At 33.0% G+C, this 16694-nt stretch overlaps 1 protein-coding gene across 1 annotated transcript; it reads left to right on the top strand.

Annotated features, from left to right (window-relative positions):
• Positions 1 to 7936: 7936 nt before the first annotated feature.
• Positions 7937 to 15487, top strand: LOC105477346 (casein beta). The gene is made up of 9 exons (XM_011733820.3): positions 7937 to 8008; positions 10214 to 10276; positions 10990 to 11016; positions 11123 to 11149; positions 12146 to 12166; positions 12258 to 12302; positions 13410 to 13940; positions 14502 to 14543; positions 15246 to 15487. Exons 2-8 carry the CDS (start codon positions 10226 to 10228, stop codon positions 14505 to 14507), a joined length of 708 nt encoding a protein of 235 aa, XP_011732122.1. The 5' UTR covers positions 7937 to 8008; positions 10214 to 10225; the 3' UTR covers positions 14508 to 14543; positions 15246 to 15487.
• Positions 15488 to 16694: the final 1207 nt, after the last annotated feature.

The raw sequence follows: 16694 nt of genomic DNA, 5'->3' as shown, positions 1-16694 counted from the left end.
ACTTATAGATATGATAAACAACTTCAGCAAATTTTGTTTGAGTTAGTTTCAGAATACAAACTCAATGTATAAATCTCAGTAGCATTTCTATACACCAATAACATCCAATCTGAGAGCCAAATCAAGGATGCAATTACATTCACAGTCGCCACAAAACGAATATAATACTGAGAAATACAGCTAACCAAGGAGGTAAAATATCTCTACAATGAAAATTACAAAACACTGCTGAAAGAACTCAGCGGCTACACAAACAAATGGAAAAATATTCCATGCTCATAGGTAGAAAGAATCAATATTGTTAAAATGGTCATATGGCCCAGAGCAATTCACAGAATTGATGCTATTCCTATAAAACTACTAATGATATTTTTCACAGAATTAGAAAAAAAAATTCTGAAATTCATTTGGAACCATAAAGAACCTCAATAACCAAAGCAATTTTAAGCCAAAAGAACAAAGCTGAAGGCGTCACACTGTGTGACTTCAAACTATACTACAAGGCTAAAGTAATCAATACATCATGGTACTGGTACAAAAACAGACATATAGACCAATTGAACAGGTTGGAGAAAGTGGAAATAAAGCCACACACCTGCAACGATCGGATCTTTGACAAAGCTGACAAAAACAAGCAATGAGGAAAGGATTTTCTGGTTGATAAACCGACTTTTTAGTCACTGAATGATAACTGGCTAATAATATGCAGAAGACTGAAACTGGACTTTACTTTTCACCATGTATAGAAATTAACTCATGATGGATTAAAGACTTAAATGTAAAATCTAAGTCTAAAACTTTAAAAATCCCAGAAGAAAACATAGGAAACACCATTCTGGACATTGGCCTTGGCAAAGACTCCAAAAAATCTCCAAAAGCAACTGCAAAAAATAAAGAAATGAACAAACAAAAAATATTGATAAGTGGGACTTAATTAAACTAAACAGCTTCTGCACACAAAAGAAACTATTGAGTAAACAGACAATCTACAGAATGGGATAAAATATTTAGAAACTATGTATCTAACAAAAGTCTAATATCTAGAATCTATAAGAAACTTAAACAAATCAACAACAACAAAAAATGAACGACCCCATTAAATATGGGAAAGAGGCATGAACAGATACTTCTCAAAAGAAGACATACATGTGGTGAACAATCATATGAAAAACTGCTCAACATTACTAATCATTAGGGAAATGCAAATCAAAACTACAGTAAGGTACCATCTCACACCAATCAGAATGGCTATTGTTAAAAAGTCAAAAAATAACCGATGCTGTTGAGGTTGTAGAGAAAATTGAATGCTTATACTCTGCTGGTAGGAATGTAAATAGTTCAGACCCTGTGGAAAGCATTTTGGTGAAATCTTAATTAACTCAAAATATAGCTACCATTTAACCTAGTAGTCCGATTACTGGCTATATTCCCAAAGGAATACAAATCACTCTACCATAAAGACATATGCATACGTATGTTCGTTGCAGCAATATTAATAATAGCAAAGACATGGAATCAACCTAGAAGCCCATTAGTGGTGGACTGGATAAAGAAAATATCATGCATATGCACCATATAATATTAATACTGTGCAGCTATAGAAAAGAATGATATCATGTCCTTAGTAGCAACATGGTTGGAACTGGAGGCTATCCTGAGCAAATTAATGCAGTAACAGAAGACTACTACTTGTTCTCACTTTTTTAAGTTAGCGCTAAACATCAGCAACACATGGACACAAAGAATGGAAAAATAGACATTATGGTTTACTTGAGGCTAGAGGTTGGGAGGAGAGTGAGGACTGGAAAATTGCCTATTGGGTATTACGCTGATTATCTTGGTGACCAAATTATCTGTATACCCATCCTCCACAACATGCAATTTGCCCACATAACAAACTTGTGCATGTACCCCTTGAACCTGACACAAAAGATGAAAAAAATAGAAAAATAAAATAAATAAAAATCAAGGAAAAAATTTACAGGCATACCTCACAGACATTGCAGGTTCACTTCCAGATCACCACAGTGAAGCAAATATTTCGATAAATATAAATAAAGATTTATCCAGCCTAAAATGTCAATAGTGCTGAGGTTAAGAAACTCTGGTCCAAAGCATAGTATGTGCTTCATAAGTGTATCCTGAGCTGGAATGAAATTTTATGATTATATGTAAAATAAGAGCAGTTAGTATCAAATGAGAAGTGTGTCCTACAAATCAGGGTTATGGGCTTTACGCATTCATGATACTTGCTTCATGAACGTGTTCTCTAAGCTCGTTTTTCTTATTCCATGATTCTTGATTACCTTTATTAATTAATTTTAGTAGCCATATTTCAGAGATGTCATTTATTATATTCAAATAATCCCATTGAAGGAATTAAAATACTCTATCTGTATAAGAAATGCTACACTATTTCTCTTTATATAATAATTTGTTAATTACATGTCATATTTTTCATAAATTTGAATCATTATATAAATCCATATGATTTATTTATTTTGCTTTTTCCTTCTATATTTTGATGAAGTTTTTAAATAGTATTCCAAATGTTAGAAGAAAGAGGTTTCTAGTACCAACTCTGTCTCTAAATTAGAGATAAAATCTTGAACAAATCATGGAATTTTGCAGGTCTAATGTTTTTCCTTCTCTAAAATAACCTTAGAATGTTATGTAGATAATATGTAGCCTCTCTTCCAGTTATTATTCCTTGAACATTTGATGTCCTTTTATTTTACTCTTTATCCTGCCTTCATACCTGCTTTCTTTCTTCAAGGCTTTATTTACATGGCTTCAGTTATTACCTTTATGCTTCACCCACATCTCATGCTTGCGTATCTCATATTCATCACCCAATATAGAAGAGAGCATTGGGTGAACAAATTCTGTTGCTGACAAGTAGTACTAGAACTCTTTGCATTGACTATATCCTGCTTCTCATTCAGGGCTGTCTTATAAAATTTCAGTGGGTGCAGTTCTAATTTTACCTCTGAAAATAACAATTCTTAAATTGTTCATTGTGAAAGCCTGGGTTGCCCCATGTGGCATTTTGCTTATTTGTCATTGTGTTCTGATGCTTACTGGGCTCTTAGCACCTGGCTTTTTCTTAAATCTCTGGCTTTTCAATTTTTCCTTAGGCAAGCCTCTTATTCTAGAGCTTTCCTTGTTCATGGTTTTGCCTGCTTTTCTGCCCTAATCAAGTCTGTAATTATACTGATTAGCGTGACTAAAAATTGATGAGCATTACAAGGATACGTTGTATTTATAGAATAATGCATAAAGCATTTTTCTAAGAAAATAGAAATGATAAGCAGAATGGATAAAGCATGCTTGTTTTTGTATTATTTTCTTAGAAATCTTACTTTGTTGCCTGTGGCCTTGGCAGCTCAGAGCTAAACCACAAAGCCACACTGGGTAGCTAGGGCCTTTCCTAGTTGGTCTTAGGACACTGGAATAATTTCATCATTGATTTCCTGACTTCCTCCTGGCTCAGTTTGAACAAAAAATGAATATCAGCTGACCAATTCAAATGTATAGTAGACATTGACTTGGGTTTTCTGAGAAATATGAAATATATGTGACAATCAGGAGTGTCCCCCTCATTCATAGATCTAGCATGATATTAATGCAAGATATATTATAAAGAAAAATAGTTATTTAGATCTACACTCTGCTTATTTAATCTAGAAGGGCATCTATTTGTGCTTAAGTTCTGAATATATGTGTCATAGGCAGTGAATAGAAAAAAAATTATAAGAATTAGTAACATGCAACACAGTCAGCCAAATACTTATGAATAGCAATCACTAAAGAGGCAAGGAAATTTGCAGACCGATTTTGTAAATGGGTACAACTCAAATATTTTGAAGCCTATCTCAGCCTCTACTTTCATACTTTGTCCAAGACCCTGCTCTTTTCTATGATTCATTATCCTTTTTTTTGTCTCCATTTTCTGTACTTTCACAAACATTAGCAATCAACATTTACCTACTGGAAAACAAAAACAAAGAACGTGAGCTCAAACTTTGTCAGTTTCATTTTAATAAATGTGTACCTGTATCATTTGTTCTCTAAAACTAGCCATTCTCTAAATGTTACTGTCCATCTTAAACCCTTCAATAGATCCCTCCATCTACACAATAAAATGCACCTTCCTTAGGAGCAATGCATGCTTTTTCCATCAACGTCTGATCCCTTTCTCTTTTTCTGTTCACATCTTCATCCACTCTCTTCCTTGCACTTCATTATCCAGGTTCACTACTTGATTTAGTTCTGGTTACTTGTTTCTCATATCCAAGACTACAATCTTTAACTACTTTTAGCTAGAATTCTCTTTCCTCTTCAGATTAACTGATTTATCTGGCTTCAGGATTCTGCTCAGGACTCACGGCCTCATGGAGATTCTATTTTCCTCTCCCATGAATCAACTAAAATTAACTAGCTATTCTCCTTCTGTCAATTCACCTTCTTACAGCTTTGTTAACATATCCCTTACATGTTGTAACAAGTAGATTTTTGTATCTGTTTTCTCATGAAGGTTTTGACCTCCTTGTGGTCAAATGCACCTTTTATTTATCATTTTATTCTGGATAATTTAGGAAATGCCTGCAAAGATAGATATTTAATATGAAATACACTTTCCTCTAACAAACTTTATGTTCACCTATTTTCAGCATTCTGAATGCAGGGCTATTCCTTGGATGTAGTCATCATCCAGAAATTCTCTTCTTTATAATGCTGAAATTCCCAACTGAAAAAAATCTGTTTTTGTACTTCTCAAAATTGGTCTCTTATTAGGCCAGGTCTTTGCCTTTCTTGCCATCTCTAGTCATTCAAGCCCGCTTTTTAGTATGCTAGCTTAACCAGTACCTCATGGTTTGCCATTTTTAACACAAACGCTATTAATCCCAACCCTACCCTAACAATTCTCTTAACCTATTGATACTAAATCTCCGCCATCTTGCCATCCATCTACTTAGATAAAAAATCTGATATATAATCTCATATAAGTCATAATTATTGCTTGTGGATTTGTTATTCATTTTCATTTTCACATAAACCAAAAATTTCTACTGTTTCAAAATTACATATATTTAACATGTACAGCATGATGTTTTGATACTTATATAGTGAAATGATTACTGTAGCCAAGCAAATTAATAAGTCCATCACCTCACATAGGTTACCCTTTTTATCTTGTGGTAAGAACACCTAAAATCTACTTTCAGCAAATTTTTATTATATGATAAAATATTAATGATTATCATCCTCACAGTGTACATTACATGTCTAAACTTATTCATCCTACATAACGGCAGCTTTGTTTCCTTTGACCTACATCTCCTTATCTATCTCCCACCCTGAACCCCTGATACCCATCATTCTACTCTTTGTTTCTATATATTCAACTTTTGAAACAAGATTCCACATATAAATAACATTGTGTAATATCTGTTCTTCTGTATCTGGCTTAGTTCACTTAAAGATTCAACTATGTATAACCATGTCCTTCAATTTCAGTTGAGAACTCCCGCTTTCACCTCACTAGAAAATTAAGACCATTCAACATCAACTTCTCTACCTTTTATCTCAAACATGTATTATATCTGTTTATCTTCTTCCTTTTTTGTTTTCTTAGGAAAACTGGTACATTTTTTATAGGTCTTATTCTTTTCACCATGACTCTATGGGAACTTGTTCCATTAATTTACTCCAACTTCTTTGGTATGTTTCAACTCTCTCCTTAGTGGCCTCTTTCTTGTAAGCTACAAGTCTTCCTTACCCTAAAAATACCTTCCCGTGGTTCTGACTATCCCTGTATACCTAGTCACAATCTTATAGTTCTCCTTGTCTCCTTTTCTAAATTTCTCAGAAGGGCAGTATACGTAAGTTGCTTTTAATTCCTCACAAATTACTTACTTCTTAACAATTTGGAGTGTATCTCAATCATCTGTGTAGCATTTCACTGTTGACTTTCAGTTTCTTCCTCTAGCAATGCAGGGTATCAAGGAGAAGGGACGGACTCTGTACTCTCTTCTTCTTGATACTGTGTTTTTTTGTTTTGTTTTGTTTTGTTTTTTTCTATGTCCTTTCACTATACCAGTCCCTGTAAAAGAAAGGATACTTGAATTTTGTTTTGTACAATTTCTTTTCTCACTTGATACTCTTTCCCTAGAGACGTTCACTTACTCCTTTGAGGGGAGAAATTACCTTTAAAAATTATACTCATGATTATTTCTTGAGTATCACATTTAATTTAAAATATCTTCTGGACACCTTCAAATTTATCATGTACGAGATTTTACTCAGTGTTTCATTTCTAATTTCAGCCTGGTTTCATATCTTGATTTATAACATGGCTAACTTTTCAGTCACTCAGGAATAATATATTAATTCATTTCCCCAATTTTTCACATTTCTCACATTTTAATGAGACGTTTGTCTTTCTATTGCTTAAGATGCCCAGGACCACTTCCCTACTTGAGATCATCATAATGTCTGTCTTAGGCTACTGTAATAACATCACATAACAACTTCCTTTACTAGGTTACCTGAGTTACTGTCATAAAGTTATAGAATCCAAGAAATTTTACAATCCATTTTTCTTTCAAATCTCTAATATATTTGCTTCTAGTGAATTATGTCACAGTGCATGTCTGACATGCACAGTCATCCATGATCTGATGACTCTGCAATTGTAACTTGTATTGTATGCTCTCTGAATATCCCCAAACTTGGTATATTGCTCTTTCAGTTCTTGTGTTTTCTTCAGCTAAAATACCTATCCCCATTTAATCATCTCTCAATATTCTACTCATTCTCTAAGGCTCAACTAGAAGAGCAGTTCCTTAATGGCAAGCTCCCCTGCCACACTCAGCACAGAGGCCTTACTTTTCCAATTCAGGCATAATTAAATTCTACATATTTCCCCCAAATGCTACATTGATAGATAAATTTTATTTTAAAAATCAGGGGGTTAAAACATGGGCTCTGGGACTCACATGTGATCAACCAGAATCACATGTAGTCAGACAACCTGGGTCCAAATGATATCTTTGCCATTAACAATATAGTTTTGAGCAAGTTACTTAATCTTTTGGCATCTCTGTTTTCTCAACCTAAGTATGGAGAGGAGAGCTACCTCATGATGTTCTTGTGAAGATTATACAAGATAACGTCTTTGCTTAGTGCTTGGCAAAGGGTTAGAACTAAGTAAAAAATAACCATCATTAATATTATCACAATTATGCTTGACATGAAAAGAGATAATCAATATTAAAAGGTAAATAAAACTCTGTGATACTTTGCAAAATTTTTATTACAGATTTACTGAAGATTTTGCCTTTGCTAGCCACCCAGATTCCTTCTTTGAGTTGTTTCATTACAGAGGAAAGTTTATTTATCTTGTGTATAAAATATTTGTTTTAACTAAATAATTTATATATTTTTTCCAAATCAAGTGGCCCTGGGAGAAAAACAGTTTGCCTCAAAGAACAGTTTGCCATCACGGACTTGTTATCTTGTCAGTTTTTCATTTCAACATAAAGCACTGACAACTGCTCAGGTTCACATGAAACTGTGGCCTTTGTGAAGCCCTGTGTATCTCTAGCGTTCACACACAATTTTCCCACAACTGAAATCTCAAGGCCCCACTAAGCCCTAAAGAGATCTAATTATGTCCATAATAACTTGGGGACAGGGCCAGAGGGTCACTGTCCTCCAGTCATTGTCTGTTGTTATTGAACAGTTGCATTTCCTGGACAGGTTTCCTTTATCAACTTGTGAATTGTTCCCTTGTTACAATGATCCCCAGAATTTGTGGGGACATATAATAGGCAGAAATCATTTTCTAATCATGTGGACTTCTTGGAATTAAAGCTCACTGTTGATCTTATTTCAAACCACAAAATTAGCATGTCGTTAAATATTGTATATAAACAGCCACAGAAGCTGATAGACCATCATCTGTCCAGCACTACCTTCACTTCTCTTCAATCTTGGAAAAACGGTAAGAATTTTAGATACGGATTTGTTGTATCTTCTCCTAACCACGTATTTCAAAGTAGCTTGAGCTATAGAAAAAACATAGTTGCTTAAAATATAGTGTTTGAAATAAAAGTATTTAAGGTAGTACTGAAATTATTTTTAACACTTAGGCTAAAAAAGATAGAAGTGCCCAGAAGAATTTGGTAAAAAAATTGCAATGACGTATAGCCTTCACGAGTTTAAGAAAATGTAATAACTAATTTTATGCATATGTATATTTAGTATGAGGCTAGTTCATAGTTAATATTAAAAGGAGATTCATTTTTGAATTAATCTTCCAATTTGATTTAGCATATCACAGCCATAAAAAGAAATATACTTAGATTACAGTGTGGGTAGATAAATAATTACTGGAAAAGCTTTATCCAACAGGTAGTTTACAGCAGTAGCATACTGAGTCAAGAAATAGAGGGAATGGTTTGGGGGCATTTACTACTTTAAATATTTATAAACAATGTTTTCAGAAGAGTTTACTCATCAAACTTGTCTAGAGCCTCAAATTTCCCAGTTTATTATCTACTTTGTAATATTTCAGAACAATATTAAAATGAGACAGAAATACAGAATTAAGTTAAAAAGAAACAATGTGATTTACTTTGTAAGAAAATTCTTAATGGGGTAGAGAAGACTTGGAAACCATAAACAAAGATAATAGATGATATAAAAGAAAATAGCTTAGAGCGTACCAGTCGATAAAGAAACTCTGACTTAAAGATTAGTATATAGTATATTTATAGTATATAAATTAGTATAAAAATTAGTATAATTGGTATTAGTATATATTAGTATATTTGTATATAAAATTAGTATAGTAATTATATATTAGCATATAAAATTAGTATATATTAGTAGATTAGTAATAAAATTAGTAAAGTTTATAAGTAGATTACTTATAAAATATAGAAAATGCTGTGGGATCCTCCCTAAGTGCAATTATATACAAAATAGAGTGCTATATTCTTTTTCTGAACCCCGACATAAAAAATTTGGAAACTTATGGAGGTCTTAGGCAAAGCAAAATTAATAAAAAAATATTTAACATTCATAAAAAATCTAGAAAAAAATTTATTTTCCATAATAGAGAGAATTATGTTCAACTTTCAAATATTGAAAAGAATATTTTTCAAATAAATTAGAGACTTTTTTCACGAAGTATTTTTAGTTCAAAAATTGAGTTTCAAAATCTGAAAATGAAGATTTGAGTGTCAAGTAATATTGTGGCATAAACATTATTTTGGAATTAAAAAAATGTAAGAACACATAACAAGGAGATGATTTCGTATATTTTGGTCATAAATGTTAACATATATTTCACAAGAAGAGGTAGTCCCAAGCTGGACAGTGGGCAAGAGGTCCTGACTCCTTGGCAGATCATCAAGAGACCTTTGTGTACATTTTAACACAGAGAAGAGAAGAAGCCTAGTGTATAATCTCTAAAGTCATGGGGCATAAAGGAGAACAGATATTATTAGCTATGTGGGGAAGATGGATATAAACAGAGAAGAAACAAACTTTATAGTCCAACAATTCTCTGGATAGTGACACAAATAAGGAAAGTGTTAAAATGAAAATCTCAGTCTTATTGGAAATGAGGAGAAATAATTAAACTAAAATATTCATGGTAACCGTTTAGTGAAAAAAAAAGATAAAAATAAAATGTGACTTTTTTGTACACATTTTCTTGATTAGTCTCTTCCAGTAGAACTGAGGCTCCATCAGGGAGTAATATCAGGACTGTAATATTTTGCTCATTGCTGCAGTCCTGGTCCCTAGACAGTGTCTGGCAAGAACAGATTCTAAGGAAATATTTTTAAATTAATGAATAAATCTTTCCATATATATTTATAACTTCTTTATGCCTTTTGAAAAATTCAATACTGCAAATGGGACGTTTTTAAAAGTGGGGATGAGTTGTTAGCTGAAATATCTGAATAGTTGGCAATGAAGTTTGGAATTTGATAAATGAGAATAGCAAGCCAGAATAGATTTTGACCTGAGTCATATGATATAACTTCTATTTAGTATTTATTCTATTTATTTTCTAAAATGTAGACATTTTTGTCATACAGTATCTCTCTTTTTTATAAAAAGTAACCTTACCTAACTAAATAAGAAAATATATCCAATTGACCAATCTATCACTATTCCATTTTTTCTCCATTCACAGGACTTAGTAGCCATGAAGGTCATCATTCTTGCCTGCCTGGTGGCTCTTGCTCTTGCAAGGGAGGTATGTGCACAAGAAAAAATTCATAAAAATCAAGAAATAGTGGACTATATGCCTATTTGTAGAGAATAACATCACCAACATTTTTTACTGTATAATAAAGAAGAATTTCATGAAAATTATCTTGACTTCTATCAAAATCATTTATATTTACCCACTGTCTCAACAGTTTCCTATAGTGCTCCAAATGCTTCCGACACCAATGTGCTGCTAGTCACTAAAGAAAAAGCAAACAAATCAATAAGTAATAAAAAATCATAAAAATGGCAACAAATATATGCATAAATAACTCCACAGATGCTCAACCTAGATAAACATATCTTATTCCAGTCATAAAATGTATATATATCTTATAGCCTAGGGCACTGGGTCCAAGTCTGTCTATACAAAGGCATCCATAGGATGAAGTACAGACACAATCATAATCCTAATCATACATTCATAATAATATAGTAAAAATATTTAATACAAATTAAAGTGACTCAACCATCAAAAACTGTCTTTAATAAATGTAAGATAAAAGTATATTAATAAAACTTACTAAATGTAAAAGACATTAAAGCAATTACCTTTCAAGCCTCAAAAGTCATATAACATTTTTAATTTGTCACATTTTGTGAAAGAGATAGATCTGCATATATGATGTAAAAATTAAGTAGGATACATGTTTAACAATGTGTTAGCTGTAGAAACTGAATTTTTAAACATCTTTTCAGAAGGAACAATCCAGTGCATCCTTTGAGGTAAGATTTTTTTTGTTTAGAGAAAATTTATGAACCATAAAATAGTAAAATTCTCTAATGATCTAGAAGATGTAGCTGGTTGTCATTTTTTTTTTTTTTTCCACAGACTGTAGAAAATCTTTCAAGCAGTGAGGTAAGTTAACATTCTGCCCAATTTTAGAAGAGTAAAATCCTGTGCTATTTTTCTATGGTGTTACATCATGGCAGTTAAGCTAATGCCACTATGTCAATGACATGTAAGTTCTAGTATACATTTCCTTTATATATGTTTAAGGACAATAAGTATCTGGAAAATACAACATTCTGGAACTTTCTAAATTGGCTTGCTACTTGAAATTGTGTTATGTTGCTTCCTCTTTTTTTTTTTTTCTTTTTTAATGAACCATACAGTCCTGTTTTCTGCCTTGAACTCTCTTTACTCTGAACTCATTCACTTTGAGCATATATTGAGGGTCTTCTATGGGTCAGACATCGACTAGGAGATGTGGTACAAACTGAAAAGATAGAGATGCGAGTGATAGTTAAGAGCTTGCTAAGCAGTAGGTAAGCAGATATGAAAAAGGTCACATTTTATAATTACAATTGCCACTTTAGCAAATAAGTGAGATTTAGTGTAGTCCTAAATCTACCTGAGAGAGTCAGGTAGATATTTATTCTTACATCTCTCTTCTTGGGTGTGTGATCACTTGATAAGTAAATGGTACCTCAATAGACTCTGTTTCTTCAGGAAGGTTATATGATCCTTAAGGGAAATGTTTAAGTCTTCTGATTCATTTGAAGTGATCATAATGTATCAATTGTTATTAGAATATATTTTCAAAGAGTATTTCCTTTTTTAAAAAACCAGATGGGGTTTTAGAGATCATTTGTTGTCAGGGGATGAGCATGGTGGTAGAGAGAAATTAGCATCTATTAATTGCTTTTTTTGTGCCATGTCCTTCTTGACTGCATTCATCTGACTTTCTTTTATACAACAAGCTTATATAGAACAATTTAATATATAAGCTTTAATGATTATACAAAGTTATTAATGATATTATCAAACAGTTAATGCCTTTATTTCCTGATTTATATTGCAAAGTAAGAATTGTTAAAACTAAATCTAATTTTATTTTATATTTTTCCATAGGAATCTATTACACAATACAAGGTAAATTTTCACATTTAAAATGTACATATTTTCAAAATTTCCTCTAATTTTTACAGATGGTAACATATTTTTATATATGATTTATTTTTAGCAGACAGTTGAGAAGGTTAAACATGAGGACCAGCAGCAAAGAGAGGTAATTTGTTAACGATAAGTATATTTCTAAAATTATCATAAAGTATAATACATACAAAAATATTTATAATGTATATGTTGATTCTAAAGAATGGTAATAAAATAAATGCCATATACCCACGAACCACTGTAAAAAAATTAAACATTGATAAAGTCAATATATTTTCTAGGATATGCATGCATTTTTAAACTCATAATTAATTTCTGGAATATAGACTAAATACATAATGATATTACTAATGGTATATCTGTTTTCAACAAGCGCACATTGGTGGGAACATTTCCAGGTTGGGAACTATGATCCTCTTATTTTCAAGGTGGATATGGTAATGAAAAGGAGTATACAGCTGGTAAAAAATAAACTATGTAGAATTTGTGCCATACTGCCTTCATTCCCGTATGGACAACACAAAATCCTGTATTTCATTAAATTACATTTATGGTGATATGTTTACCTAATCATAATTTTCAGTTGCTTTGTGTATCAATGAATTGTTTGGTATCACATAAAATATTTTTAAAATCAATTTTAAACAAAAAAGTCAATGTCTCTTGAAAGACTCAAGAGACTATCTTCTCCCAAGGGAAGGAACGCAAGAATTTGGCTGGTGTTAAATCACTTCCTGAGATAAGCCACAAATTAAGACTGATTTTCTTTTTCATCAAACCAAAACAAAACAAAAATGAACCTTGGAATTGTCCCTCTAAGTCTTTTTAAACTGACCTCTTTTCACTGTGTGAAAACAATTTGGTCTATTATTGGCACAACTGTGTTGAAAAGTAAATTCTCTCTGAAGACCAAAGTGTACAGTTACAGCTATACAGGCAATTCAGGAAAAGGTTAAAAGAATGTTTCTGAAATATCCAAACATTGATTTCACTTTGGCCTGTGTAGTTACCCATGAAGTGAGTGGATTAAAATCTTTCAACAAACATTTTACTCATTTTTCCTCACATAACTCAAGATAATTTCTTAACAAAATAAGTGAAATATTTTCTTCCTCTCTTTCTACTCATTTATCATTGCCTAAAAGAGAGAAATGAATTCATTATGAATGACAATTATAGCTGAATCAAGGACTCAAAGATTCTTTTTCCTTCTTTCCAGGATGAACGCCAGGATAAAATCGACCCCTCTTTCCAGCCACAGCCTCTGATCTATCCATTCGTTGAGCCTATCCCCTATGGTTTTCTTCCACAAAACATTCTGCCTCTTGCTCAGCCTGCTGTGGTGCTGCCTGTCCCTCAGCCTGAAATAATGGAAGTCCCTAAAGCTAAAGACACTATTTACACTAAAGGCAGAGTGATGCCCATCCATAAATCTCCAATGGTGCCCTTTTTTGAGCCTCAAATCCCAAAACTCACTGATCTTGAAAATCTGCATCTTCCTCTGCCTCTGCTCCAGCCCTTGATGCACCAGGTCCCTCAGCCTATTCCTCAGACTCTTGCGCTTCCCCCTCAGCCCCTGTGGTCTGTTCCTCAGCCCAAAGTCCTGCCTATCCCCCAGCAAGTGGTGCCCTACCCTCAGAGAGCTGTGCCTGTTCAAGCCCTTCTGCTCAGCCAAGAACTTCTACTTGATCCCACCCGCCAGATCTACCCTGTGACTCAGCCACTTGCCCCAGTTCATAACCCCATTAGGGTAAGTACAAATTTACTGACTTTGCTGTTTCATTCAAGATGTGTATGGGATGGTAGAATAAAAGAATAAATGTAGAGTAAATGAAAATAATAAAGCAGTTTAGATAAGTGATTCTTAATGCTTACCTATACAATAGAATCGTCTGGAGAACTTTTCCCCACAAATCCCAATGCCTATGCCTACCCAGAGATTCTAATATAATTGTTCTGGTTCTTTGTGTAGAGGAAACTGAGTGCTGAGAAAAAAGCTATTGCATGAATTCTGATTTAATTAGTCTGTTGAGAATTCTGATTTAGATAAAGTAATTAAGGCTTACAAAAGCCAGAATTAAATTTAATAGTATGCTTGAATTTGGAATAAAAGAGCTAAAAAATGTTCCATCATTTTCCTTGTGCACATCTATTTTACACAAGCCTTAGTTCACATCTTGTTTTTGCTGTAAGTATATATGAAGGCAAAAGATTGAGATGCTTATTTCACTACTTATGACATTCTTAAGGCAAGTTTTCCTACTAAGAGGCTAATTAATTATTTATTTATTTGTATTTGTTTATTTTTAAGGTCTAAGAGGATTTCAAAATTAATTTTCCCTCCTCATTTTTGGTAAGTTTTGGGAGTTTGGAGATAAAATTGATCATTTTTATACATGATGTCTTTCCACATTTAATTCTAGAGAAGACCAATATAGTGAAAATTTCATACATATAAGAACTTTTTTTATTAATTATCAACTTAATGGTTGACTATCATTTACTGACCTGAAACTATCTATCTTTTGCATTTCAAATAACTTTAATTTTATTTATGTACTATTGACAGATTTGACTGACTTGCTTTCAAGGGCCCATATACTTACCTTTGATTATCACTATTTTTAGGAAAAACAGAATATCTTTTTTATTTTACTTTTATGGAAATACATTTGAGCCTTTGTCAAAAGCCTGTTTGCATTTTTATTTCCAACCTACCCTTCATAAAATTTGTATTTTCTTTACTTAAAATTATCTTTTAATTCATGAGTTCAAATTACTCCAAATGTAAACGTTAAAAAGAGGAGAGAATAGTATTGCAATTCTAAGATGTAAAGCCTTTTGTGATTATGAAAGACTAGACATTTCACCGAAGCAATTTCAAGTTCGCTAATATTTGGTTATATGCAAACTTTATATGCTTCCAAGCCACAACAGAATGCGTTTGCAATACAATTTATTGTGTGAATTAGTCACACCAAAGTTAGAAGTGAAGAGAGGTGAATATTTACATGTTATAACATAACTAATTGTATATTTGCTCTCTATTCCACAGAATTGATTGAGACTGGAAATATGATGCCTTTTTCACCTTTGTATCATGTTATCCCTAATTAAGTATGTTTGAATGAGTTTATATGGAAAAAAACTTTATTCCTTTATTTATTTTATATATTATATGTCATTCATTTAATTTGAAATTTGACTCATGAACTATTTACATTTTCCAAATTTTAATTCAACTAGTACCACAGAAGTTCAATATTCATTCGGAAATGCTACAAACATATCAAACATATATATACAAATTGTTTCTGGAATTGTGCTTATTATTATTTCTTGAAGAATTTATTTCCTTTCCAGTCATTTCAATAAATTATCCTTAAGCATATTTAAGTTGTTCTTTTTTTCAAACCTAATCGACCTCATTAAAGTTACCTTTGATTTATTATTGATGTTCAAAATAATCCTGGAAGAATGCATCAAAATTGAATAGAATGTTTTGAGTTGAATATTAAAAGATATCAAACAGTGGAGGAAAAGAAAGGATGCTTTTATACTCCACTTGCTATAGAAAGTTTTGGTTTATGCCTATTTTCCCAGTGTCATTATTATAGCTACGCCTTTCACTTTCAAAATGATCCAGCATTGGATGCTAAATTTTGTGGTGACCCGGGGAAAAAGTTTTAAATGTGAAACCTGAAGCACAACTTGCCACAGGGTAGCTACGTGATGCTGTAAGAGCTTTAATTCCCACATGGATAAAATATTGCAAAGAATATTTTTTTTTTTTTTTTTGAGACGGAGTCTCGCTCTGTTGCCCAGGTTGGAGTGCAGTGGCGGGATCTCAGCTCACTGCAAGCTCCACCTCCCAGGTTTACGCCATTCTCCTGCCTCAGCCTCCTGAGTAGCTGGGACTACAGGCGCCCGCCACCTCGCCCGGCTAGTTTTTTGTATTTTTAGTAGAGACGGGGTTTCACCGTGTTAGCCAGGATGGTCTCGATCTCCTGACCTCGTGATCCGCCCGTCTCGGCCTCCCAAAGTGCTGGGATTACAGGCTTGAGCCACCGTGCCCGGCCCTAATATTGCAAAGAATTTAACTGAAGGTTTGATCACATATTAGTAACATGATTAGTGTACTGTATAGTACGTGATAGATGATCCCTAGTGCTCCACATTGCTGACATTGCTTACACCACAGCACCAAAGCATTCTAACAAATCAAAATGAACTGGGTTAATATGGTGAAACTCTGACAGCCATTAATTCTAACTGTGAAGTAGTTGTTTATTGTGATTAATTTTCTCTCTTTCTATACCAACTCCTCCACTTGTACATTCAATTATATCTTCCTGAGTTTATGTAGTGACTCATGTCTAGCAATTATCCCATCTTTCTTATATTTCCAGTATTTCCCTGTCCCTTGTTATAGCATAAGCATCATGGAAGACCTTATACTATAGTATCTCCCATCATTAAAGAACAAACTTGCATCCTTAACACT

Source organism: Macaca nemestrina, chromosome 3 (assembly GCF_043159975.1).
Source record: "Macaca nemestrina isolate mMacNem1 chromosome 3, mMacNem.hap1, whole genome shotgun sequence".
Taxonomy (NCBI): Eukaryota; Metazoa; Chordata; class Mammalia; order Primates; family Cercopithecidae; genus Macaca; species Macaca nemestrina.
Note: the sequence above shows the minus strand (reverse complement) of the source record. Positions and strands in the feature narration are given on the sequence as shown.

Coding starts and splice junctions, on each gene's coding strand:
- LOC105477346 (XM_011733820.3), top strand. CDS start 10,226: ATGAAGGTCATCATTCTTGCCTGCCTGGTGGCTCTTGCTCTTGCAAGG. Junction 10,277..10,989: donor CTCTTGCTCTTGCAAGGGAG/GTATGTGCACAA, acceptor ACATCTTTTCAG/AAGGAACAATCCAGTGCATC. Junction 12,303..13,409: donor AGGACCAGCAGCAAAGAGAG/GTAATTTGTTAA, acceptor CCTTCTTTCCAG/GATGAACGCCAGGATAAAAT.